This window comes from Pagrus major, chromosome 9 (genome assembly GCF_040436345.1).
Source record: "Pagrus major chromosome 9, Pma_NU_1.0".
Taxonomy (NCBI): domain Eukaryota; kingdom Metazoa; phylum Chordata; class Actinopteri; order Spariformes; family Sparidae; genus Pagrus; species Pagrus major.
The window spans coordinates 21,238,650-21,266,237 of NC_133223.1; the positions used below are offsets into that span (position 1 = coordinate 21,238,650).

General features: G+C 39.6%; 1 protein-coding gene across 1 annotated transcript; it reads left to right on the forward strand.

Moving 5' to 3' along the window:
- Nucleotides 1-910: 910 nt before the first annotated feature.
- On the forward strand, nt 911-27,588 carry bard1 (BRCA1 associated RING domain 1). Its single transcript, XM_073473830.1, has 11 exons — nt 911-1,066; nt 3,038-3,094; nt 3,891-4,039; nt 4,645-5,669; nt 6,681-6,761; nt 8,515-8,687; nt 16,437-16,563; nt 16,683-16,815; nt 19,264-19,356; nt 24,441-24,538; nt 27,061-27,588. Exons 1-11 carry the CDS (start codon nt 975-977, stop codon nt 27,406-27,408), a joined length of 2,376 nt encoding a protein of 791 aa, XP_073329931.1. The 5' UTR covers nt 911-974; the 3' UTR covers nt 27,409-27,588.

A 27,588-nucleotide genomic window follows, 5' to 3' on the forward strand; every position in this document is an offset into this window, starting at 1 on the left:
AATACATGTTTATCAGGAAGTATTGCTACAGCACATAAGTTACCCAGATGACTCAAATATAATATTTCTTGCATAGGAATTTGGATGTTCATTTAGAGTTGATGTCACATTAAACCTGACAGATGATACATAAATGTTTCATATTTTTTATTAAAGCTAATTTATGTGCACAAATACATCTTTTTTTATGTAATGACACAGTACTTAGGCAATGCATTAAAGGGTTACTTGACCAATTTTACACGAGTGTGTTTACAGATCTTGGGGAGTACTACTGCATATGTGGAAAACTAGCAGAACGCCTTTTGTGGCTCCAGAGGAAGCTGCATGTAATCTGATAAATCACCTCCACTTGTGTCACTTAGTGGCTGAGTTGCATTGTGGGTAATGAAGGCACCAGGATTGAAGAATGTGTGGAATAAAAACATACTGTATTGTTTTAATCATTTGTTTTCCAGCCACCAAAGGCTGTATGCTACTTTTTTTCACATGCAGTAGTGCACATGTGAACACTCTAATGTGTAAAGCTGGTGAAGTTACCCTTGGATAATTGTTTACATATTTACTGAGCCAGCTATAATGCTAAATGGCTCCAGAGAAGTTGATGAAATCGAGCTGAAGATGCTAATTTTCTGTTATCTTATAGGTATTTGTCATGACAAGCAGGTAATTATCGGTTATCTGTATTGATTTTAAAAAAACCCAGTGAGATGTTTGGTCAATAATCACCTGTAATGTGGATATAAAAACTAAGTGGGTTTACGCATTTTATATTCCTACCAGCAGAGTTTGGGGGCGGGACGAGTAGAACGTCACCGCCGTCGTTATGACAACCATTACAGCTTACTTCCGCAAACGTTTGGCGGGAGATGCAAGTTATCCAGGAAGTGAGTTCGGATTGTTTTGTAATCATTGATGCACGAGCAACGTTAAAAATACAGGCGACAAGAAACGAATAACATTTTTGCGACGAAATGGATAACGATGTTGTGGTGCAGACAGAGGACTGGAAGAACACGAAGGAGGCGGTTGCGAACTTTCGACGACTGCTACTTTGCGCCAAGTGGTAAGTTACGTCAACGTTACCGAAGTAAGCGTTCAGAAGAAACGTCCATCGTTGAGTAACGTTGACGCTAACGATGACTTCGCAAACATGTTTGTTTGTCAGACTAAACTCTGTTTATTGTCGGTACCTCGCCTCAAGTATTTCCAGCTAGCCTTAACGCTAACAGCTAACGTTAGCTCACAAACGCTGTAGTTGTGTAACACCTGATTGCAATTATTCTACAGGCTTACACTCAGTCAGTTGTTTAGTGTTATATTGCTGCATCATATCAGCTCAATTGGGAAATCGCATAATAATCACAATAGCTGTACCTTAAAAAATAAATAACCACGTGTTCCTTAGTAGGATACAATGTCTAAACTCGTTGTGAAACAATAACAAAGGAGCACAATACAGACTACACTGATAGTGCCAGTGATGGTCTGTTTTTGTGATTTGGGGATGGTGGGTGGGTTGATGTAGCTCAGGTGAGTGTTGGAACATGGCAGGATGCTGAACGTGACTGTGTTTGGGAAAAGACTGTTACACAGTCTGGATGCAAGGGTGCTCCAGTACCTCCAGCCAGATGGCAGGAGGGTGAAGAGTCTGTAAGATGTGTAGGAAGGGTCCTTCACAGTGCTGCTAGCTACTGAGATGCAGAATAAATGGTAAATATACTCCCACTCTGCTGTCTCCGCTATACAGAGCATTTGGGATTTATAAGGGGAACATTCCAATCAGCATCAGCTATACTCCGTGTTTAATGCCAATTAGCAAAAAGGTTTAGCTAAGATTGTGAAAATGTTAATGATTATGCCTGCTAATGCTATCCATCAACGTGTTAGCATTATCATTAAGCATGTTAGCATGCTGGTGTTGGCACTATACTCAAAGTATATCTGGAAATTATGAAATCTCCTCAAATATCACAATATCTTTGAATAAATACCTCTATCAATATTGCAGCAATATAAATTGGATTGAAAAAATATTGGCCCGATTATGGGAAATTTATGTCATTAGCTATATATCAGTGAATTTAGAGCTGATAAGTAGAGCCTCAGCCAAATTTATTTCATTGACTTAGCAAGAGTAGCATTAACAAACTCTGATAGTGTGTGGCTTTTTTGCACCGTAAAAGTTGGTTTGTGATTCACAAATAAACACAAAAGAAGAAGAAAGGGAAAGAGTATGAACATGACATATCTTGTTAGAATAGTGGAATATCAAAGTATTCATCTTTGCTCACTACATCCGAGTCTTTCTTACCCTTAGGTTTATATAAACTACATTGTAGGAACTTAGGAAAAGCAGATAAATATCTGTCATCTGTATCGGCTCAAAAAAAATCCATATTGTGCACAAAATAACTCATTGAGATTGTTGCTCAATAATCATCAGTAATGTGGATATAATAACTAAGTGGGTAAAGGCTAGTATTAGAACAAGTAGAACAGTCTGGTAAGTTCAGAAAATTACATGACGTGACTGTAATGCAACCTTAAAAACCAGCAAACGACATCACTCACAACATATCACAATATAACAATATCTAAAATCTAAGATGATATCTGGTTATCATCATGTGAGACCAGATAATATCACAATATTGCCCAGCCCTATACTGTAAACTCTTAGTCTTGTTTACTTCTATAGGCCAGAATCACATATTTGCCTCAGAGGGCTTTACTTCAACATCCTAAATCCTAAAACCCGGATTAGTTGCGGAAAAAAAACTTAATTTCACCTATAAATGGTTTATGCCGCTTATGAATGCTAAGTCACATGTTCCACGACCAGATACCAGTTCATTCCTTAGCATGTGCTAGAAAGTTGCCATGGCTGCTTTTTAAATCTCGCTGTGACTCCTTTTGAAAGTCTGGAGGGTGAACAACAATAGACTGAGCAAAAAGTTTTGCTCAGTGTAGTGGAGGTGATGTTGCCTCTCCTGACTGTACTGACCACTTTTTAAATGTTATGTTTTTTTTCCAGCTCGATGTTAATGAAGGATCCTGTGTGTCTGGGAATGTGCGAGCATATGCTGTGCAGGTATTGTGCCCTCTGCTGAATGTGCTTTACGCTGACATGCTCACTAACAACAGACCGGTCACATATTAGACATTTTTTATTTGTCAAACACGGGTGCGATGTTAATTATGGCTCCATTCCATCCAGGTGTTTCACTGCCAGGACTCTGGTATTGTGCTGGTTCACTGAAGGGAAAAGTGCCTTGATACAGTTTTTTGTATTTAACAGCTACAGTATGCCTTTCCTGCTGCTACAGAATGAAATGTCCACATCAAGGTCTTTTGCCTCCTCTTCTCGAACTTGAGGAATCTTTTAGTCTAAGATTAAATTCCACATATTACAAAAAGTGACTAATTACATATTTGTAAACATTTAACAGATTAAGTAGGGATCAACATTAATATTCTATTGGTTAACCGGTAATAATCAGTAATAATAAACATAATTGTTTTGGCACTGATGTGAGTTTTTAGGCCAAATCATGAGACAACCTTAACACTTATGTTACAGGTATTTAATGCATAGTAAGGACCTGGAAAATAAAGTAATTTTACAGCTCACTTTCTCCTTAATGATTAGGAAGTTTTGTAATTAACATGCTTTTATTTTGACATGGCGCTGATTTCTTGTACGGATGAAATACTGCATAATATCCTTCGCAATGGCAATTAATGTCCCCGTAGGCATAAACTATAACATTAATTTATGACTTCCCTTCATGACTGAGTAGTCTTAAAAGGTATATCAATCAGCTCATTGTATTACCTCTTACTGAGCTGTGAAGTAACTCCTAATCCAAGATATGTCTGTTGCTCAGGTCCTGTGCTGGCGCCCAGGCAGGAGATGGCTGCGTGGTGTGTCACAGTCCTGCGTGGGTGAAGGACATCCAAATCAACAGACAGCTCAGCAGCATCATTGAACTCTTCTCTGGTTTGGAGTCCCTGCTCAAGCCCATAGAACAACCAGGTAGGTGGTTGCCATCATACTGTATAGCAGCTTGAAAGCATAAGTAGCTAGTTATCTTCCAATCCATGTGTCTAATTCATTATCTCATCTGCCCACACACCCTTCTATCAATTGTTGGCTGAAACATTAAACATTTTTCTCCGCCAATCTAATCTCTGAATGACAGTATTAGTGGCTTGTTCGTGTTTTTTTTTAATCTTCATCGCCCATCCAGCATCCCGGTAATGACAGTAATTATGCAATGCAATTAACCACAGTAGTGTTTAGTTTGTAGATCTCAGCTTTGACAAAGAACGACAGGGCAACTTTCTAAGCCCTGTAGTTAAAATGTGAACAGCTCTGCAGGTTGTTGTGGTGTTTAAATGTACACAGAAAACGGTTAAAGGTTTAAAAAGTTGATAGGGTGTGTCATTACTTTTGACAGAATGTCAGTAGTACTGGTTGGCAGCACATCATTTTAAAGTTTGGAGTTTTTTCATCTCAACAGGTAGTGCATTAGAGGGCATTAACAAACCTTTTTGAGGGCAGTTCCCAAAAATTATAGTATGTGCAGGAGGGGGATATTATGTTTTGTTATTTTTTTGTTTTTTCTCATCACATTCCAGAGATTCAAACACAACCTGAGAGCGCTGTCTTTCGGCAAAAGAAGAGCTTCAAGATCTGGTTCAGCCCCCGCAGCCGCAAAGTACGTTGCGTGGTGGAGAAGCCTTCAGAGGTCACGGTACCGGAGAGCAGGTCTTCCGGTGAAACAGCTGCAGCACAGCCAGACACCATTACTGCTCAAAGCCAGGACCTGTCAGTTTTCAATTTCACCTCGTCCTCCCAAGACTCTGGCTCTTCTTCTACTCAAGGATGCAGAAATGAAAACAGAAACATGAAGAAAAGGTCAACTAAGAAAAATGCGGCCAGCAGGAAGGTGCCGGTGAAGGGAGCCACGAGGAACACACGAAAACAAACCAATCAGATGATGAAGAAGAACAGGCTGGAGACCATAAACCAGCAATGGGGGATCACCGAGGAGGTAGATCTGTTAAAGGAAAAGGAGCAGCCTTGTGCTGAAGGGGCAAGGAGGTCTAGTAAGAGGGTTTCCTTCCTGAGCCCTCCTATCACATCTGACGAGCCTCAGCCTGAAGTGCCACATGGTGATACTAATGAACTCAGCCCTAGCAGGAGCCCCATGGGGGAGAGTCCCTCAGGAGGTCAGGGCATGTCAGACAGTGTCATCCAACATGACAAACTGTCTACAAATGACTCCAACCCAGCTGACAATCCTGAAAAACAGGACAATGTGTCTACCCCAAAGCATTCCTCAAAAAGATCCAGAGCAGAGGAGAAGGTCGCCCCATTGGAGACCACCCCAAAAAGGCCCAGGGCTTCCCCAGGCAGGAGGAGAAAATCACAGATGTCCCCAGCTGTCCTTAATCCGCCATCTCTGTGTAGCCCCAGGTGTGAGAAGAGCATCAAAAAGTCAAGACAGGAGCAAGGAGACAGCCCCTCTGCCCTCGCCACTGCTGGCAGAAAATCTCCCTGTGGTCACGGTGCATCTGCTGGACGGCCCACCTCGGGGAGCCCTGCAGTTATGAAGAGGAACCACAAGGGAGAGACCCTGCTGCATCTAGCTGCTATAAAGGTCAAGAGGCTTTTGAATAATTCACCTTATGTACTTAAATCCATTTTCTGTTGCATTCTGAAAAACCAAATTTTAAACAATTTTCAGAAGCAATATTTGCACAACATACTTGATAAAGTGGAAATGGACAACTTATCACCCTCTAGCATTTCCAGCTGATATTATTATTGGCACCACTGTTGTTAACACAATCAGATCACTTTCTATTTTCTTCAGAGTAGCAACTATCAACAACACAAGGCAAATGTGTGAGTTTATTAATTCATTTAGTCTATGGAGACGTGAAAGCAATTAGAAATGGTGTGAGGCTGACCGGATCTTCACTCAGCCTTCATTTTCCTGGGAGATTTCATGCCCGGTGGCAAATTTGACAAAATTGCATGGTGTAAGCGGGGTTTACTGGGAACCAAGTCAATATTCTGTAGCAATTACATTGTGCAATCAGCATTTACTTCATAATGATATGTAAAGGCAAAAATCTTGTCTATTACCAGTTTAAATTAAATATACATGAGTTACATCGAACTTAAATAATAAATAGTTAAATCAAACTATCATCCCTGAAATTGCTGCTCCTTCTATGTCTTTTATTATTCAACAAATGGTCAAACTAAATTGTAAAGATTTGTCAGTTACAATGATGCAAACATGGCCCTTTAATATTCTTCATCATCTTTCAGTTTCTTTCAAAATGCATCTAAGATAAATCTGCAGCCTTCATTGTCTTCTCTACCTGTGGGGTTTTCCCCCCTCAATTGAACGTATTAGTCTTCAGATGATCAGACTGTTATATTCCGCACTGTTGAGAATAAACTGTCTTGCAGTAATCCTTGTAAACATAGCTGTAATCCCCCTCTGGATCCCAGACAAGGTAATCAATGGCCCATTGCAGAGTGTGATTGATAAACACCGGAGCTTTGGTACACTGGGATCAGTTGCTGTGTTTGAAGGGTTGCATTTACAGGCCTGAAATTCTGACCTCAGGTTTGTTGTTCTCTCTGGATCCTGCAGGGAGATGTAGAGGCTGTCAAAGAACTGCTGGACCAGGGGGCTGACCCCAACCTGAAGGATAATGCTGGGTGGACACCTTTGGTAAGACTAATACACCAAGTACTATGTTTGAAAGCTTTATTTGTTGTGTGGAAAAACTCTAAAAATAAAAAAATAAAATGTTTGTCAACAAACCACAGTTGCCTTGTGGTCCGTCAGACTTTGATGGCAAAACCGTTTTCTGCACAAGGGCTTGTCTGTAGCTTTTCTTCTCTTACCAACTCTTGAAACATTTACCCAAAATTTACATCTTAGTATTTACTATTTATTGTATTGTTCTCTCCAGTAAACATTATTTTCCTTTTTAGAATATGCATGCGAGCTTAGTTTTCCTCTCTAAATAGCTCTTTTGCCACATCTTTGGCATTCCAACACCTGTTTGTGCCATATGACGATTGAGCTGTTTCTTGTTGCTTTAAGCCCAACTTGAACTGCAACCAAAAATGTCAATCTGTACTGTTCTGCTGTGCTCCAACTTAACAGAACACATGCAGATAGACAAAACGCGATTTGACAACACATGCGCAGCATTTAGGAAACACACCAAAAAAACACACAGCACAACCAAATACACAAACCTGCTGCTAATTTCAACAACACATTCAAATACACAAAGTGCTGCAAATACAGAAAAAGACATAAGAAATGTTCACAGAGGACACTGGTGCTGAGCAAGGCTTGGACACATGACCACTTCAATATCTTCATGAGTCACAGACTGTAGCTACGGCAAGGTTGTCCAAGCCTTTATATTTGTAGCACTTTGTGTATTTGGTTGTGTTGTGTGTGTGTCTGCAGCGGGTTTCCTAAATACTATGCATGTGTTTTTGAATGGATAAAGATATTTTTTCCTTACTTGCTCATATTTCGTCTATTGGCACGAGTTTTCTTAAGATGCAGCATGTTTGCCCTTGTCAGCCACTGAACTCTTCACGTCATTGTGGAACAAAGCCACAAAGCTTTAGGCTGACTTTGATTAGCAGGTGAGTATTTTCATGTCAGAAATCAAGGAGTGAGTCCGTTACTGCAAGTGTAGCCATTTTTTTATGCACGCTGCCTTACCTGAAAATATATAGGTCTGTGCTCTTTTGAGAAATATAACCTTAAGTTGCCTGCACATGACGGAATGGAAAATCCTTCAGTCCTTTTTTTCCTTTTTGAAAATGAGTGGGTTATTGCTCAGCTAATGTTGGAGTTAAAAGCGTGAAGAACTTATCGGAATTCTTACACAGACATAAAACAATCATTTCAGACCAGACAAAATATTTTAAATTATTGGTAATTAACAGACCAGACAAAATATTTTAAATTATTGGTAATTAAAATTAATTAATAGTAATGTTTTTAAGGCAAAAAGATACTTTAAATCTGCACCTTTTGCAAAGCTCTGTAGATGTATTATTTAAAAAAATAAAAAATCTGTCTACATAAAAATGTTATCAATATAACCTTTAAGTGTTCTCCTCAGAAGAGTTTCTTCCTATCAGTTAAATCTATAAATTAATGAGGTGTGTTTAAGCTGTAATATCTAATAGGCAGCTATGAACTTACCTCAGTATTTCATATTTTCAAAACACCCCAGGGAAGCACCTTTCATCTAAAACATTCACTTAAAAGATCCAAATTCATTTGAGCTCTTTGAAGCATGTACCTCACCTGAAGTAGAATCAACTTAGTGATTGAAAATGGAAGAGAATTTGGAATGCATGAGAATAATAAAGCTGTGTTTGGAGGATAACGGAACGGATCAAAGAAGAGCGGGATAATTTCTGAGCATTATGCCTTTTTGTTCCAGCACGAAGCGTGTAACCTGGGTCACCTGGCGGTTGTGGAGGTGTTGGTCTCAAAGGGAGCCCTGTTGAATACACCCGGCTATGAAAACGACTCTCCGCTCCATGATGCGGTGAGGAACGGACACCTGGCAATTGTCAAACTGCTGCTGCAGCTCGGAGCCTCGCAGAGTGTACTGTAAGTTGTTCATGTGTTTTAATATGCTTAGCCTTGACTGAATTTACATGTGAGATGCTGTCATAACGCTGCTTGTAATGACAGTTATTTACTTTATAGATTATGCAGATGTGTGGCTTTTATAAAGGGTTGCTACAGGTCAAATGATTCGCACATTGAACCGACACAAAATCAGGGTCGGTCTTGCATACACATTACATGGGTCACTATATAAAAGGGCTTGAGCATGTCAAGTCAAGTAATCAATCTTCACAGCACTGGTCTTTTATGAAATCTTCAAGTGCTGACCATGTCTGACCTGAAAACAAGATTTTCAAATAGTGAGCTTTGAAATCAACATTAGTTTGCGCTCTGGCACATTAAATCTTGATATTGGTGCTACTTTTATTTGAAGAACATCAATTATCGCTTATTTATAAGATGCAGGTGCCTCCAGACAAATTAAAACACACTTATGCACTGCTTAGTGGTGGGAATCTCTAGGCACCTTACTTTTCTCACCATGTGACCACTATCTACTTAAAACATAGCGTATTTGTAGTGGTCCATAATTAAAATAAGCAGATGAATTCACTTCCATTATCTTTGTTTACACTCAGGCAGCCTAGGTATTCTCTCTTAGAATGTAAAAACGACACACATGTATACATCCATTACATTTCACTGTAATTTATTCAGCCAAATACAAATAAAACAGGCCGTCCTAATGTTGGGATTAGGATTTTAAAATCCTGACATAGAGTGTGCTTGTGAATCCAATTTGATGCTTTAGATGAGATGATGAGAGGGAGGCTCTTCAAGGTAGAAGAGCAAGCACTTTCTGTAGGCATTAATGAACAGGTCAACTGTCAGAAAATTGATTTAAAGTTAAACTTTCTTATGGATATGATATATAAGATGTAGTGCCTCTTCATGTCTAAGCAAGTCTTGCCGTCCACAGTGACGAGGATGGCAATGTAAGCTATAATGAAGTCAGTGACGTGGTTTGTAATGTTGTACTATAAATTTAAAATGTTTTTGCTTCTCCATATATGTAATAGTAAAGTAACAACTTTCAACTGAGTTGGACAACTAAAGTAGAAACCTCAACAGAAGCGGAACATTTTAAGTAAGTCAATAATTAATGCCCGGCTATTGTATTTCATTGCATTACATCATAGAGGTGCTCCTCTTATTCTGGACCAGTCCTCATTTTTCCTTCAATGAAACGTCAAGTGCCTGTCTCCCAGTTATTGTACCAGGCATTCAGCCCTTTATTCTCAAGAACAGCAGTGCAGTTCATAGGTGGATGGATATAAAAAGCAACTGAGGCTGATTAGTTGTTGGTCAATCACTTGATGCTGTATCAGCATTACTGGCCTGTGGAGGCAGGGTAGATGCGCAGCACAATGTCCATAATGAGAAAGGAGATGCTGGCTAATCATTGTGATCAATACAGGAGTTGATCAGGGTCAGTATGTTGGTCGGTTAGCGCTCTCTTTGCGATCATTTTACACCAATAATCCTCTGTCTTCTCCTGGCTTCATTAATTTGATTATTCTCATTGCTTCGATGATTGCCAGATCTTACATTTACTTTGTTACTTGTCTGCAAAAAAGGAGGCAGTAGGTTGGGACTGTCTGTCTGTTAGGGAAGCTGCAAGATGAATGCAATCCTTGCCTAAGTCTCGCCACTTACTACACACACATATACTCACACAAGAGGCGAACCAAGACATCTGCCAATGCAATCCCTAATGGATTGATTGGCACACAGCTCAGGGTTTGGAAATACAGGTTTTGCAGAGATTTTCATTGTTCCTTCGTGTGTGTGTGTGTGCGTGTGTGTGTATGCATTTTAGGTTTGAATGATTGGACTGCATTTTTTCATTGTTTGGGCCCTGTCCCCTAAATCAGTGACTGGGAGTCCACTTTCTGTCCAGCTCAGGTTTTATACTTGCTGGGCAGCTTATTAGAAATACTAAGGGAACTCTTGAATGCTAATATGTTTAATGCAGCCAACCATTTCCTCTTATCTCAAAAACAACAGGTTTAAGCATTTTCTGAGAAGCTACACAGCATGCACAGCAGGGCTCCTGACTATAAGTCTCAGTCCTGTCCTGTGAGCATAAATATCTACAAGTGCAGCACATTTGGACAGCAGAGATGAGGTCTGCAAGTTGTACCGTAGAACCATATGTTATGTTCACAAACTTAAAGGAATATGTTAGTATTTTGTGTATTTTAAACATGTACTACACATTTTGTATACATTACTTTATTACCATTTTCTTACATAAATGTTCTTATCATACCTTGGTTTCTAGATTGTCACTGTTCATGTCATGTCAGTATGAAAATTAATTTGTGTCAATGAGATGGGGAATAATAAGAATGAATGGTGAATGGGCCCAGTCCTACTGACCATGCCCCCATACAGACCATAATTAACATCACCTCTATGTGTGGTATAACGGAACTACATGCAGAGGCAATGAATGATAAATACATTTACCAGTTAGCCAATGCATTGCTATTACTCCACAGTATTTGTATTGACATTCAAAAGGCATGAATTGGGCTGTACTGAGCTCACAGTTTAAAGCTTCATTCATAATGTTGTCATTCAAATTCTTTAACAACATTCAAATGCATGTTTATTCATTGTGCGAGAACCTGGTAATTCTGCACAGTTGCGGATAAATATCAAGCTACACTAATATCATAAGTTCTCTACTATTTATAGGTATTATATTCCAGTGGTGGCTGCATATGATTGTTTATTTTTAATGTGATCTGAACATTTCCAATAACTCCAGAACGATGTAGTCCAGAAGTCAGAATTTATTGTAAAAAGGTAGATGTAGCCAAAATTCACAACATATTTTTGTCAAATTAAATATGCAGCTTCAATCCCTATTTGTTGGCATTTAGCCTTTTTCAAAAACAACAATTTTCACTGCCGTCAAAAAAAGGTGTTTGCTTTCCTGCTTGCTGTTTACAGAGAGTATGAAAGGGCACCGCAGTGTTTACAGGGCAGTTTAGCAGAAATCATAACAGCACTCAAAATTACATTTATATAACCACATTAACAAAACATGGATTTCAGGATTTAACGCTTTTATAGCAAATTACTTAAGTAGTAACGATAAGATAAGATCATATTTGCTTTGCGATTGGCGCTCCATCAAAATGTCATATCTGTACCAAGAACGCAAGTTTTGTTCGGTTATATTCATTAAATCAAGTTGATTTAAATGTATTATTGATAACACTAAATGTGGCATTTCATCTCCATCTCCAAAACAGCTGTTGTTCGAATCATCTGCCCCCTCAAGGGGTTGCCAGTTTGTTATAGCTAACATTGCCAATGCTAATGTAGCTAACACTAGGTAATGTTAATGTCGCTCACTTCAGCTAGCTAACTTTAAGGCAGTACAGTATGATGGGTGCATACTGTAGAAGTCGGCCATTTTTTGTTTTTTTTCCACAAACTGGCAACTACTGGCCAATACTCTTGATTGCTGATGAAACACACATACCACATAGTACCAGCAGCGTTATACTTTTGGCTCACGAACCTTGTTTGAAGCTGGAACCAAAAGTTACAATACTTACACAGAGATAAACAAAACAATCATTTTGCACCCGACAAATATTTTCAAATTATTGATTCATAGTCATAATAATAAATAAGAGAGAGATAATAAAATAGATACTTTTATTCAGCACCTTTCTACAAGCTCTGTAGACGTGTTATTTTTGAAAAATGATTTGTCCACATAACAATGTTACATGACCTTTTAATTCGCTTGCTGATTTAGTCATTTCATCCTATGATCACTTGATTCAAAGGATTTTGTTCAAGGATTTTTTTCTTTTTCAGGGGGATGATGTCATAAAATATGCTGGCCCTTCAGCCCTGACATTACATGAGATATATTGTTGAATTTGATCAGCATGCCTTCTCTTGAGTACGATGATACAATGTTTTCTTCTTTGGCTTGAAAGATACCATTTTCTCATTTCCTCTAATCTCTGACATGAACTCCGTTAGTGTGGAAAGTTTCATCTTATTGGCTATTTTTAGGAGCATCATGCGAAGTGTTGCACAGTTTGGCGTCTGAGACATAACAATTACAGAACAATACACAATCTGGCTACATTTTCCAATGGAGGTGGGTGTGTCTTGGGCCATATCATAAAGTATAAGCTGTAATGCCAAAGCTGATCCAACCATCAGGAGAAATGGAGTGGATTATTTAAGACGGAAATGTAACTAATGAACCTTTTGATTAAAAATGCATTCAGGCCTCACACACTGCTCCATCAGTTGCTTGCCACGTATTTCCATCATTAGACATATGAATCCTTTAAAGACATACTGCTGAGCTATGTACAGACCAACAATAGGCTATATTAGTATCTCTTTAGTTGATGTTCTGTTGTTTATTTGTGTAGAAAGGCTATGGGGTAGTGTTAGGTGTGAACTGAACTCTAAAGTCCTCCTCCCAGTTAGAATTAGATTCATGGTTACAGTGGTGATCCACTATAACCGCCACCACATACCTCCCACTTGTGTTCTTAAGCAGAGGCTTGTGGGAGTGTTTGTGACTTCACCTCCTGCACAATTTTCCATGCTTTCTTACTTTTCCTCAAATATTCATCTCACGTGCAGCTGCATAAACCAGCTTGTGCGTGCGCGTATGTATAAGTGTCAGGGACATTTTATTTTTGTTTGTTATTTGTGTGTGTATGGGGTTGGGGGTATGAATCCAAATGAAATATTTTATGGACCAGTGGACCTATTAATTGTCCCCCAGGTGTTATCTTTGCTGACGCCTAATCTTATAGAGACAACCTGCTGGGCTTGGTTCTTCTCTCTGTCTCCTCCTCTCCTCCTCCTCTTCGCGCTTTTCTTCATTCTCTACTCCTCTTCCTCCTTCCTCAAGGTGACCTCAGTCTTGTTTCATGCAGCTCCCTGCAACTTAAAGTTACATACTTCAAATGTGTATGTACAATATACCTACTATAATGCAGGGGTGGTAGCAGTTTGATGTTCTATACCCACTATCATCTGGCTTTTTTCTTCAATGGGAAGAAGTTGACATTTACTCCAAGGTCAGATGACTCGGCAGTGATGGAAACATGACATCCTGGTGGACACGTATATTTTTGCCCCTTTTCTGGTGCCATGCTATGCCGCGATATGAAGTTCTGGACATTTGCACATAAATAGTTTTCTATCTGTCTTAGTCAGCATTAATTTTGAAGGGACACTAAAGTAAAATATATTTTTAAAATAAACCACCTTCAGGCTGCTTTCTACTTTTTCTGATAGAAGAGAGTAAAACTTTAATTTCCCCACAGGGCAATTTGCTTTGCAGTCAGTAGTCAAACACAAATGCATAATACATCAAACCCATACACAAGACAAATTCCACATCACTAACACTGTCGCCTTAGATCATGGAGGTTTGTTGTTTGTTTAAAAAGCCAATAGCTGATGTATAAAAGACAATCTGTATCTTTTTGTGCTGCCCTAGGGAGACTAAACCTCTGCCCTGATGGAAGCATCTGAAACTCAACATATAATGGATGTTGAGGGTCCAAAGCAATAGTCTTTGCATTTAAGATGGCTCTCACTTCATACAGATGCGGAAGATCTTTAAGGGTAACCCCTGTAATCTTACAGCACTGCCTAACGATTTTTGCCAGTTTGTTCTTGTTTTTAAGACTCAGTCTACCAAACCAGCAAATCATAGAAAAAGAAAGAACAGACTCAATAAAAGCAGAATAGAACATTTTCATCAGTGTGATGTCCACGTTAAAACTTTGCAACTTCCTTGAAAAGAACAACTGTTGGTTTGCCTTTTTACACATAGCATTTGTATTAGCATATGGCACCTGTATTAGTTAAATTAAGCTTTGATGAGTTTGTTACACCAAACGTGACAAGATGGAAAAAACAAAAACAGAAAGGCAAACTCATTTCCTGGCAATTGGAAAGGAGTAGGTCCATATATTGAGTAGGTTTACCTGCATAAATGCACAAATTTTATTGTAAAAATGGAAATTAGCAAAATGTTGCTTTTGTGATGATGTTAAGTAGGTTATTGCGTTTCTACGGTTAAATAACTACACTAATTCTGTAACAGTTATTTGGTCTCCTCAACAGATACATATTTGTAATTCAAAAAGCTTCGTAACGTTATCAAGCCAGTGGGTCTAGTGTATCGCACACGAAATGACCTCGGAATGAAGTAAGCACAGATTTCAGCTCACCCTTATATCAAACAATTATGCTCCAACAAGTGAATGATACACATGGGTGCACAGTTTCACAGAACAAGCGGGGTGTGACATCACCAAATTGTTTTTCTCAGAGCTTTGGACTGGCAAATATTGATTTTTATTTATTTATTTTTTTGTCTTGCTTGGCCATTTATATAAAAAAGCAAACCCCAAATGTGCATGAGTTGTGATGAAACGATATGACAGATATCTTGTTGGAGAGTTCTGACTAATCACATATTATCAACACTGTCGGTGTCTGTGAAAGCTTTGTCACATAAGCAAGCAGGCAGGGCAACAACAGGTTGGTTACAAAAATTAGTATGGTTAACTTTAGATTTAAGAATAAAACATTTTATGTCACTTGCTAGTTGCTAAGAGACTAGAAAAAGAGGATGCAATTTGAACATTTCCCAAGCTGTCACTGGGCAAGACAGTCTACTTTGGCAGATTATGATGTAGTAAAAGGCATGATTTCAAGTTTAGTCTTTGTAATGTCAAAGAATTGTGAAAACTGCTCATCACAATTTCCCAGAGCCCAAAGTGACGTGTTCAGATTGCTTCTTGTGTTCTTCCAACAGTCCAAATCCCAAAGACCCTTCATTTACTCTCATAAACGACAAAAAGCAGCAAATTGCTACAATTAAGAAGCTGAAAACATTAAGCCTTAGACATTTTTGTTTGTAAGATGGCTGAAACTAATGATCTTCAAATTAGTTACCAACTAATTTTCTTTTTATTGATTAAAATCAACTAATCATTACAGCTCTAATCTGGTCCAGTATGAAGTTGTTTTTTATTATCATTTGAAAACATTTCTTTATTTGCAGCACTTAAAAATGCTTAAAAAAAACTGTAAAATGCTTAAAATGACGTTTTTTTACTTGGTTTTATTTTTTGCTGTTATACTTTTCAGCAAAATAGACAAGCAAGTTGAACAGTTAGTGTTAATTTACTGTTGGAAATGGAAATGACTTTCAAGCATGATTTATCAATAGCATTGTATCGCTAGTAATGGTAATAGTATTTTATCACTGTGTCATACAGAGCCAAAGCACAACCCACATAAGCCTCCCTTTATATAATGTATTTAAAATGAGATTAAGGCTTAAAATACAATTCAAAGTCTCCGCATCAAAACTCACTGACACAGCACGGAACCAGTAGTTTCAGTACTTGTATCCATTAATTTGAAAAACCACTGACCACTTGAAAAACTATCTTGACTCATCTCAGACCTAATCCACATACAATATTTGTGCAACTACACAACATGATGCTGTAAATTAGCCCAGGTTTTAGCTTTGATGTATTATTTATTATAAGGTAATGTAGTTATTACACTGTTACACGTTTATGTTCATCAGTTTGAACATGTCTGACGTTCTCTTTGATCACCACAAATGTATAAATACACAAATGTGTGCACACTGTGAAACACTGACACACTTCATCTTTTGAATTTTCTTCTTCACAGTAATCTGTTTGGAAAGCGGCCCACAGATTACGCAGTGAGTCTGGAGATGCAGGAGATTTTCCAGAAAGCCTCAGAAGGAACCAAAAATGCTAATACATCTCTTAGCCCCTCAGCCAGTCTCTCTGTGGTACGTGTCTACGTGTGCATGCAAATAAGCTTTTTTATTTTCTTACTTTCCTTGAAATTTTTAACCCTAGATGGCTAATAAAAGACATCTCTAAACCATGTTCTTATGTCCTCTGTTAGGTGAGTGACTGTGTGAGAAAGGATGAAATGGTGGTGTTTCTGGCCAGCAAGCTGTCACAGCTAGAACAGCATCACCTCGCCAAACTGGGAGAGCTACTGGGAGGCACAATGGCTGAAACCTTTTCTGGCTCAGGTATGTGTTGGGTGCAGAAACACCTCTTTAGGGGGGCTCATGTGTCTTCAATGTTCCAGTCAAAGCCTCATAGGATACTGGTTGTATATGATTGCTTTTTAATGTAGCTGTTTGAAATATGTGGGCTCTTAGCAACACGGCAAATTAACAGCAGCTACCAGCCAATTGCTGGTACGTTGGGACCATGACTGATATGTTTACTCACTGCCAAACACTCTGATAGGTAATCAGCAGTAATCAGTCACCATTTGGATGCCCTGTTCATGAAAGATGTATAAGATAGGTAAGTGCTGGCTCAACCACCCAAAGGCTCTGCAGTCTTAAAGGCAGACTCTTTCCCTTGTCATTATGTTTGTTAGGATGATTATATGAAGTACCACCACGAAGATGGGATTCTTATCTGAATGATCCTTTTCATACAAAGCAAAGATTTCAAGGCATTACTCCCATACACAGAGTCTTTTTGCATTGTGCACTCCAACAGTAGGTGCTTATCAGTCACAAAGGATCATCAGTAACTAACAAGTGCTTTTGGAGCTGTATACATCATTGTGATACAGCAGGTCCTTCATTGTTGCATAATGCCTGGGAGAACACCAGAGAGCAAAAGTAATTGAAATCATTCTTCATAAAATGTTTGGTACTGTCAGGGTGATGAATAAGCACTAATGAAAAACACAATTGTGTCTCACAACTCTCCCTACTCTGACCTGAGGGATGAACGTTGTAGCTTTCAGAGAATCTTTTTTTAAAGTTTTGAACTGAAGGCAACAAATCCACACAAATCCATGGTCAATGCGCAATGTAAGACAATTTTGCCCTGGAGATATAATTATGTTCATTCTGTTCTTGTCAACAGTTTTCACTTGTTGAATGAAAAGGCAAGAAGCTCCTTTTAAAACTTTAATTAACCTTCAATCGTGCGTCCTTGTCTAAAGCATTTTTGTGCAATAAGAGCTTTTGTTGTGTTGCAATGAAATGTTTGACAAGTTGACAAAGGCTTACCTATTCACTGAGGCGAAGCGAAGTGAGGAACATCTGCAGATTATTAGCTGTAGTTGGGTCAGGGCTGATGAATCGGTATCACCGATCAATTTCTATGTTAAGTAGAATTGTGTTGTTTTATCCTTTTGACAAACTAAAAATGATTTCAACACAAATATTTTGTCATTTTACACTCATGTTTAGTTTTCTTCTGATGTTGTAACAACAACTGTGACCAGTATGCCTCTATTTAAAAAAGTGATACTGAAAGACACAGACATTCATATCCCCAGAATGAATAAATTGTAATATCTTTGCTATGTTTTTCATTATCAAGTCAACATTTAGCAGTTTGCTTTCTGATCAAATACCCTCAAACTGCTTTCCAGTCATCCTCAGCTGGACTTTGTGTTAGTGCTAATTAGCCAACATTAGCATGTTAACACATGAAACTAGGATGATTAGACTATGTCTGCCAAACACCTATCATGTTAGCTCTTAAAGTTGTTTTCTGATATATAATATTCTTTTATATTTTGATATTAAAAGTGTGATAACATCCAGCCACTAAATGTGGTATTTCATTTCCCCCCTTCCATTGCATTCAGGTCAAAACACCACTCTTGTGCCAATCATCTGCTCCCTCAAGTGGCTGCCAGTTTGTTGCACAAGTAAACATTGCTATCGCTAGCTAGCAAGCGTTAATGTTTCTAACACTACTAGCTAACATTAGGGCAGTACAGTATGCTGCGTGCATACTGTAGAATTTTACGTTTTCTTTTTCCCCTGCTAACACTCTTGATCACTGACAAAACACAGATGCCATGTGATACCAACTGCATTATACTATTGGCTCACAAACCTTTTTAAAATCTGGAACCCACAAAACAATAATTTTAGGCTGACAAACTTTTTAAAATTCTTAATTCACAATCATAATAATGTTTTTAAGGACAAGATTTACCCTGCACCTTCCTATAAGCTCTTTAAATATATATTTAAAAGCATTCTGGTACATCAAAAGATGCATTTAATTTCAAAGAATGAATCCGATATATTACATATTGTACATCAGGGATCCTTGCACTTTTGCAGTCTCAGTCGGGTTAAGTCTCCATGCAGTGAGGCTTCACACTTCAACAGAATCAGTGACCTGCATGTCAGGACATAAGCCCTCGCTTTCGGTTCTGCCTCTACAGACATTGTCCTCAACAGCTCTTAGGCTTTTGTACAAGCACCAGGGATGTCGACCAAATCCAGACATATCAGGAAACAAGTTAAGATGTGTCCCAATGTTTTTCTATTGAGATACAGAAGTGTCTCGGTCTTAGCTGGACACTCAGTCTTGAGACAGACACACTAGTAGGACGGCAGCATGTAGCAGCTATTTGTGTATGTGAAGGTCAACTCATTTGTACAAAATTATATTGTGTGTGTGTCTCTGTATGTCTCTTCTTCCTCCAGTGAGCCATGTCGTGCTGCCAGAAGGACACATGCCCACCACCTACTCCACCCTCCTGGGTCTTCTTGCTGGCTGCTGGGTTGTCAAATTCAGCTGTGAGTATAGAGTGAGCCATCGACCGGGTACTTCTCTGTAGATGCTACTTTAGGAGGCCATGTTAAATAATGTTGCTGTTGGGACCGGGCTACTTCATGCTGTAGTTAAACCAAAGCAGATTTTATCCACAATAAGCTTGGCATTGCTTCATCATGAACAGTGAATGACAATTGTATATATTCAGTGCGCTCAGCTCCTTTCATTCCTGACGGCCGTTAATTCTGTCTAGAGGGCTCTCTTTTTCCATCACTGCTGCTCAGGATAACATGAAGGAAATTCTTGCTTACTTGAACCTTCAAGCTTTTTCTTTCTTTTTTAACACAGTCAGACGATCTGTAATGCTCTGTTTGTGGCAGCAAAAACAGTTATAAGTGTTATGAAGTGCTTGTTTATCATTAGACAAACGTCTACAAATGTCAGTTAATATTTTGGGAAATGTGCTTAGTTTTCTTCCTGTTGAGAGCTAGATACCACTCTCATGTCTGCCTATTAAATATTAAATTACTGCCATCAGCAGGTTAGCTTAGCTTAGCATTAAGACTGATCCCAGCTGACACTGGGCGAGTAGCGGGTTATAATCTGGTGATTCATATACACAATTGAAGTGAACCAAAAATCAAAACGATCCTATCATCATACTTGTTAGTTAAAATTAGCAAGGGTTAAATAATCATGACCAAAACATACAGCCAAAGTTAATATGAAGCCAATACATAATACATACCAATATACATAAATACCAAGTTAGATGTGCGATAAATGCTTTGAGAATCTGAAATTTTTGGTTTAATGTACCTTGAAAGTGCTTGAAAGGTGCTTTTGTTTCTTGCCTGGGAGCAGAATCTCTGCAGGCTGCCAGGTAAGAAACAGTCTGACCTTAACCTTAGATTTAGATTAATGCATGTGATTGGCTTGTGATGCAGAACCTACACCTTTTGTAATAACCATCTAAGTGAACAAGTTTTGCTATTGATATTGAATATGTCTATTTTTATTTGTGTTTTCGTGTTTATGTGCTGCCCACAAGGTCACATATGCATTCAGCTCAGCTATTCAGCCACCGAAAGAGTATTTCTATCTGCACTGGGAGTAATGTTTACTGCAGTATGGTGACTCTTGGCATGGTACAGTACAAGTAAAAAATATAGGAGGTAAATATTGGACTCTTGGAACCGCAGTGCAGAACAAATGGATTGTGCTGCACAAGCTGTTTGGAGTAATTTTTATGGGTTTTGTGCTCCTCTTCTGATCCCAAAGAACATCTTACCTGCCATCTTTCTGTCAGAAAAAGCTATGATGGAGTTGTGTTAGCTCATGTGTTGTTTGTCATTTTAGCATTCAGACTTCACCGCAAACTTTACCAACCTTTTTATTAATTTGGTAAACGTACCATTAAATCCTACTGAGGCTCCAGTGTTAATTCCTCCTTGTCTGAGACGTGTACATTTGATCTTCTACTTCCTCTTCTCTGCACCCTTTCAAGTGAGATCAGGCTCCGTGTTTGGAATAGGAACTTCTAAATGCATTACTTTTTATTCTCTACAACATGGAATACCTTGAGAAACATGAAAAGAATATTTGGCATCCAGCAATTTTCAGGTAAATTGTTTCTGCCTGCTGCTGTGTGTGTGTGTGCTCAGACCTGCTCACATGTCTGACAGCCAAATAGAAGCAGGCAGGTGACTGGGGGAATTGCTGTGTCTCAAGGCTTCAATATCAATAGCAATGAAAAGATGGCTAACTCTCTTTCCCCTGTTCGATTTATACCAAGATGAATACTTAGCAGAAATTTAGCGATTCTCAGCCAGTCTCCCTGGCATCCCTGAACCAAGTCAACAAGCTGATTTTCAGAGGAAGTCTTCTTTAGGGGGGAAGTAGAAAGAGACTTGCTGTCAAAGAGTTTTCTGGCACCTTGGTGTGCCCTTGACTGGTGTATCCGTCAGTAGCATCTCCTCACTGTGTGGGTGTGTGTGTCTGCCTGCCAGTAAGTCATTTCAAGTTTGAATGTGTGTGGTTGTGTCACTATATAAGACTTTGTGTGTGTTTGGACCGTATTCAGCCCCTCCCCTCGTCTTTTCTCCACGCAGGCTGAGCACTTGACACAGCTTGTCTCCCTCATGACAATCACTGTGGCATCTTATCTGTCTCTCCTTGTTTTTGTGTGTGCACGCACACACAAGCAGCTGAGTTCTCCGTGTCACCTGCCTTTGTATACCGTTACCTGAGCGTATACCTCCTTATTTGTCTTATGTTTTGTTGCCACACATTTTCCTTGGAGAAGCAGCTTCTATGTTTTGTATAAAACCCATAATGAAAATGTTATCCCGCCTAATGGGGAGCTCCAATCGAGGTCAAAGTCTTCACTGAGCTTTCATCGAAGATTAAATGATTGTTTCATTCCATCTGTACACCACTTAAACAAACAGTTCATCATTTTGCACTCACAAAACTAATTTGAATTCGAAGAGCGTTTGGAGAAAGAGGTTTTCAGGCCTAGCGCTAGCTGGTTAGCACGATAACTCCAATAGATATCTCTTCAACACAGTACATAGATGTCTTTGACTTAACGCCAAAACATTTATTTCTTCACATTCTGTTGATATTTTTTGGAAAAGGTTAGTCTGAAGCCCTGTAGGGATGACTCATCTGACCAGTGAAGATCAGAATCGATCTTGAAGGCATCCGCAGTCTACTCTTCAGGCGAATTTGTACACTTGCTTCTGTTTCCAAACTTCACATTACCTCAATGACTAGAAAATCTTGTCTTCGTGAATTAACCAATAGAGTGGAGTAGCCAACTAGATGGCTATGCTGACTGGACAAATTCCTTCACGTGGCTCTTCTTTGGTTGAAGTATTTTAAATAATGCAACTGGAGTTATGGCTGGCAAACATGGTGGATGAGGAGCTTGTGCCAATGAAGAACTATCTTTAATGTAATATTGTGTTTTAATGGAGACATTTAAAGGCTACTTTAAGTTGACTTAACTTAAATTGACAAGAAAGATTGCACTTTGGATCATGATTGTGATCCAGTAGACACCCACCCCTAATCCTAGCTTGGCTGAAGACAAGGGAAAAACAAACACACCTCGAGCTCACTAATTAACATGTTGTATCTCATTTGTGTAACCTGCATATAAACAAAAATGTATTAAATGACAGTTTGTGGCTTCAGGAGGAGCTGAGTTCTGTAGTTGCCAGGTTTTTATTTAGAAACCAAAACTTCTGCTTGCCATTTATCTGGCAACCCTGTGCTATAGCTAGAGATGCTCCACAGAAGTTCTGCACTGATTGATGTTTTTTACATTTCTGTTGTTATGTGGGTCAAACAAACAAGACACCATGTGAAAGCAACGTATACAGTGTATGTATGCATACATATTTTATTCACTTTGGACAGAGCCAGGCAAACTGTTTCCTGTGAGAGATCTATCCTCTCATTTCACTCTCTGAAAGAAAGAAAACAAAAAGCATATTTCCCAAAATGTTCCTATTAATATATTTTTCCCTTTATTTCCCAATTTGTATTGGCTAATTTCCCATCACGCTCGTCTCTGTTACTCCCCACTGTTGGCCCAGAAGGGCGTGTGTGTGCCTTCTTCCCCACACACAGAAGGTTCTAAATGCTTTTTGCAGCTTCCAGCAACTCAGCTTCACTCAGGCAGCTGCCCCCAGCTGGACACTTGGTCCTGCCGGAGGCATCGCTACCAGGGATTGAACCCCGGCACTCAACTGCAGGCTGGTGTTTTGCTTTCTGTGCCACCTGTGCACACCAGAATACATTATACATTATTTTTCTTGTAGCATGACAGCGGTTGGTTTTTAGGATGCTGACTGTCGATTAAGAATGAGCGACTGTCCTCATAATGACAGCGCAGTTGCAGTTGGACTCACGGTTAATCAGGAAAGTGGGTTCATCTGGCTGTTCACTCATTCACTGACTCAGGAAGGAAGGAGTTTGAGATGTTTTCTGCATTCAGTCTTTGTGAATGTAATTAGCGAATATGCTAATGAGTCATCAGCTCTAAGCGCCATCGTCCGGAGCGATTAACCCCAGTATCTCCCCTCTCCTCTGCCCAAGTCTCTGGCAGGGTCCATGTAAATGACAGCTGTAATTAAGGCGGATGAAGAAATGTAATTACACTGCACCACATGTTCAGGAGACTGTGTGTGTGTGCAGATGTACTGAATGTGTGGAATTTGCTGTTTCATGACGGGGCTGTGTTGTGACGAGGTGTGGACTCACACATTTACCCTCTGTTCATGTCGCGATGTCTCACAGCCGGAAGCAGTTGGTAGAAATGCATGTGAAGGTGAAATGAATCCCAAATATAGATCCTTTGCAGATGTGTGTTAGGTGTGTGGGACTGTTTGTGTCTCTTCCGTTTGGAAGTGTTGTGAGAAGCCTCTGCATATTCACAATCAAAATAGTTATTCAGGTCTCAGGTCTGTTTGACATCTTTTATACTCAGGCTGCAGTGTTTTCAACCCAAACTAGTTTCAATATGTTCAGATGGATTTTTTTTAATATACTCCCATTGTATGATATTCAATAATAAAACACTTACGGAGAACAGTGGCTCTGTGATCTGATCGTTTTGAGAAGCATTTTTTTATCTGTGACAGTGAGGGGTCATTAAAATACGACTTTCTCCCCCTTCTGTATCTGCCTATACTTTTTGCTAAAACTTTTCCCTCTTTTGAGACGCTTTTCTTAAAAGATGTAGAACAAAAAGATTCTTTTCCAACTCAAAAGAAAGCCGGGATGCTGGCTGTCACGCAGTCACAATTTGACTCTAAAACCTCAAGGGACGGGGAGAGAAGAGATGATGCTCGAATTCTGCTTAAGCTCGAGATACTTAAAACGAGGGTTGCATCATTAACTCCATCACGCTGTGGGCATCTCTCTCTGTCAACAACGGCAGCTTTGCCAATACTTGAAATTTTCCAACTCGTCGTGATAAAACAGACATGAGCTTTGTCATCCTTGCCTTGTCACACTCTTTCAAGTCAACATAATTAGCTGTAGCTTTAATTTTCCCCCCCACTCTCTCTCTCTCCCTTTCTCTCTTTGATGCCAGGGGTGGAGGCATGTCTGCAGGCAGGCGAGTGGATGCCCGAAACGGAGCACGAAGCGGGAGAGGGCCCCCAGCGCAGTCGCATCAACAGATGCAGCTTGGTAAATGAGAAGCATACAAACAAACAGATGAAATAGACGAGTATAGATTGTCTAGACTCTCTGTCCTTGGGAGAAATGTGTTTTTCCAGGCAGTGACTCATGATGATTGTTCAGCAGCATAGAGCACTGTTAAAAGTACTCCCTCTGACTTTTTCATGTTTGTTGTTCTCAAAACTGTACATCACAGTGTAATTGTGCTGTTTTGGCACTTATTGAGAGAAAACAAATAGTTTAAATCTCTACACACTGATCTTACTGAAAGAATAAGAGAAGTAATTATAGAAATATAAATAGTATTCACCCCCTTTGCTATGTTGCACATATATATTTGATTGTGCAGCCATCCGTTTCAGATTGACACATGCGTGCAGAAAAACAAACAGAAGTACCAATTAGGGAAGGCAGTGTATTTGACACTTATCTAAGGCTATAACAGCATACATCAGCAGAAATGCACCATCACCAACTCAAATCCTGGTGTTAGCAGGATCATGCCATCGGGATGCTTCCCTGCAGCTGGCCCCTGTAAGGTTTGTGAGGGTAGAGAGTATAATGAATGCAGCAAACTCGCTGCAGTCTGTAAGAGAACTGTGATGATTTGGGAGAGGATTTGTCTTCCCGAAAGACACCTACTCCAAACAAAGCCACAGCTACTCAGGGGAGGCTCCAAAACGACAACATTAATGTCCTGCTGTGGCTGAGGCAGAGTCACGACCTCAGTCCGAACGAGAATTTGTGGCCGGACTAGAAAATTGCGGCTCACTCGCCAGGCGCCATGAAACTTGACAGAGGTGAAGAAGAATGGGGACGCACGCCGTCATCGAGATGACAAAGCCGATACAGACTATTTACACTTACACACATACACAAGGCTTTACTTTCTGCTAAAGCTGCCTCTGAAGGGGGTGAATACCTACAGTGTTTTGATAAATCTGTAGAAATTTGGTCCATTGTAAGTCAATGTCACAGCAAGCAAAAGATATCATTTAGACTTCTCGGCTAGAGAGATCCCCAATTTAGTCGACTATCTGTAACCCCCTTCTAGTCTAACAGATTTTGAAATTGTTTAGATTTTGTTATTGCTACTGCAGGTTGCAGGATGTATGATATTTCATCACATAGGAAAAGTCAACAGTGATTACAAGGTGAAATCAGGGGAAAATAATGAACGTAATTATAGCATCTTGGCTATAGCCCTGATTTAGACTGGCAGCAACCAGCTAAAACAACATCACCGTGCTCACACGACTGTGAGCTGCCAAAAAGAAGCTTCCAGGACTTGGTAATGGGAGCAGTTTTACACATAAATGTTATATAAGACATTGTGCTTGCTGCTGTCAAGCACATGTGCAAACACTTAAAGCCAGAAGCGAGACTTGTGGAGCAAAGTGCACAAGTTTAGAGAAATTAATGCGAGGCTTTACACATACTGAGTGTATCAATATATGGTGACATAACAGGTAGAGTTGCCATCTACCATGTGTGATTTTCGGTTTATTTATTTATTTTTTAGCTATTAAGGCCCCTTAATTCGCCACAATCTAAAAATAAGGGCTTATCGTCGTTTTTCAAATTTCTCACTTGAAAGAGCATTGCAAATCCCAGTGAAATATGGTCTAAATGTGAACGTTTAATCGTCTTCAAATAGACTATTAAATTTTGACAGGCCAAATTTAGTCGTGTTTTTTTCTAGATGTCCGGTTTACGTGTAGATGGCTATTATACATCTTTTAAGGCATACTTGCTTGCTAGGCTGATAAAACAATGAAATTTAAAAAAGTGAATACTTCTTTCAGGCATTGTTTGTACACTGTCTTGTCAGAGATTACCTTTTTTTATTTCTTGAAAGCTGTTAGCACTTTGAGAGGCTCGCTCACATGGGACATGATTATAAACTGTAGATTTAAGACGTCCCCATTGTTGGTTTCATCTTTTTTCCTCTTTCTTGTATACAGAACACAATGTCCATGGTAGAAAAAAATAATGAATCATATTTTAGGACACACATGTAAACGAGCAAAAGTGAAATCAAGCCAGTGTGACTACACAAGGAACTTTCTTACTAGAAACTCTTGAGAGATCCAGTTAACACCCCAAAACAGTTGAGTTCATTGATGCTGTGAAAAGAACAGTCTCCAGTGGCCTAATCACTGAGCCACTTAGCATTGCTGTTTAAAGCAGCAGAGTTTGGCTGGGGAACGCTGCTGATAAAAATGTCTCCTGGCTCTGCAGCAAAGAAGTAAATACAAAGCATCCACACAGACACTGGGTAATAGGAGAGCCTAGATTTAGTGGCGATGAAATTAGTCGGTGTTTAACTTCATCATAAACAAAAGAGGAGACTTTAATCCTTCTGCCACTGTGCTCACAGGGAGGCTTTCTTCTGATGCTGGCGCGGACTGACATGTTTTAATGTAAGAGGATGATGGATAACAGATCTCTTCAGGACCTGGCTTTTGATGCGCAAGAAAGTGTTGGAAATTCTCTCTAACGCTCAAATTTTTTTTTTCATTCTTTTGTAGCTCCCTCCACTCTTCGACGGCTGTTTCTTCTTCCTCCTCGGCTCCTTTAAGGCGCCCTCAAAAGACGAGCTCACCAAGCTGCTCCGGGAGGGCGGAGGTCAATTCCTGAGCCGGCAGCCCAAGCCCGACAGCGATGTAACACAGACCCTCAGTGCAGCTGCCTACCACGCGCTGCCAGGCTCCGACCAGGCGCTTTGCACCCAGTACATCATCTTTGACCCCCAGAGCCCACACAAGCCGGCAGTAGTGAGGCGGGGCAAAGTGTGGTCCGCTCCCTCCACCTGGGTCATCAACTGCATCGCAGCGTTCTGCCTTCTCCCTGTGCCAGACCCTCAGGCATCGGTCTGAACAATTTTTCATACATTTTATAATCATTTTGCACTGAGACATCACTTTTACATAAGCATGGTCATTATGTGTTCTTTGTGTTTTTGATAATGCAGTGATGAAATAGTCACAAATCACATTTATGGTAATAAACAATTATGTGTTTCCTCCAATCAAATAATAAATTGGTTATCAGCACAA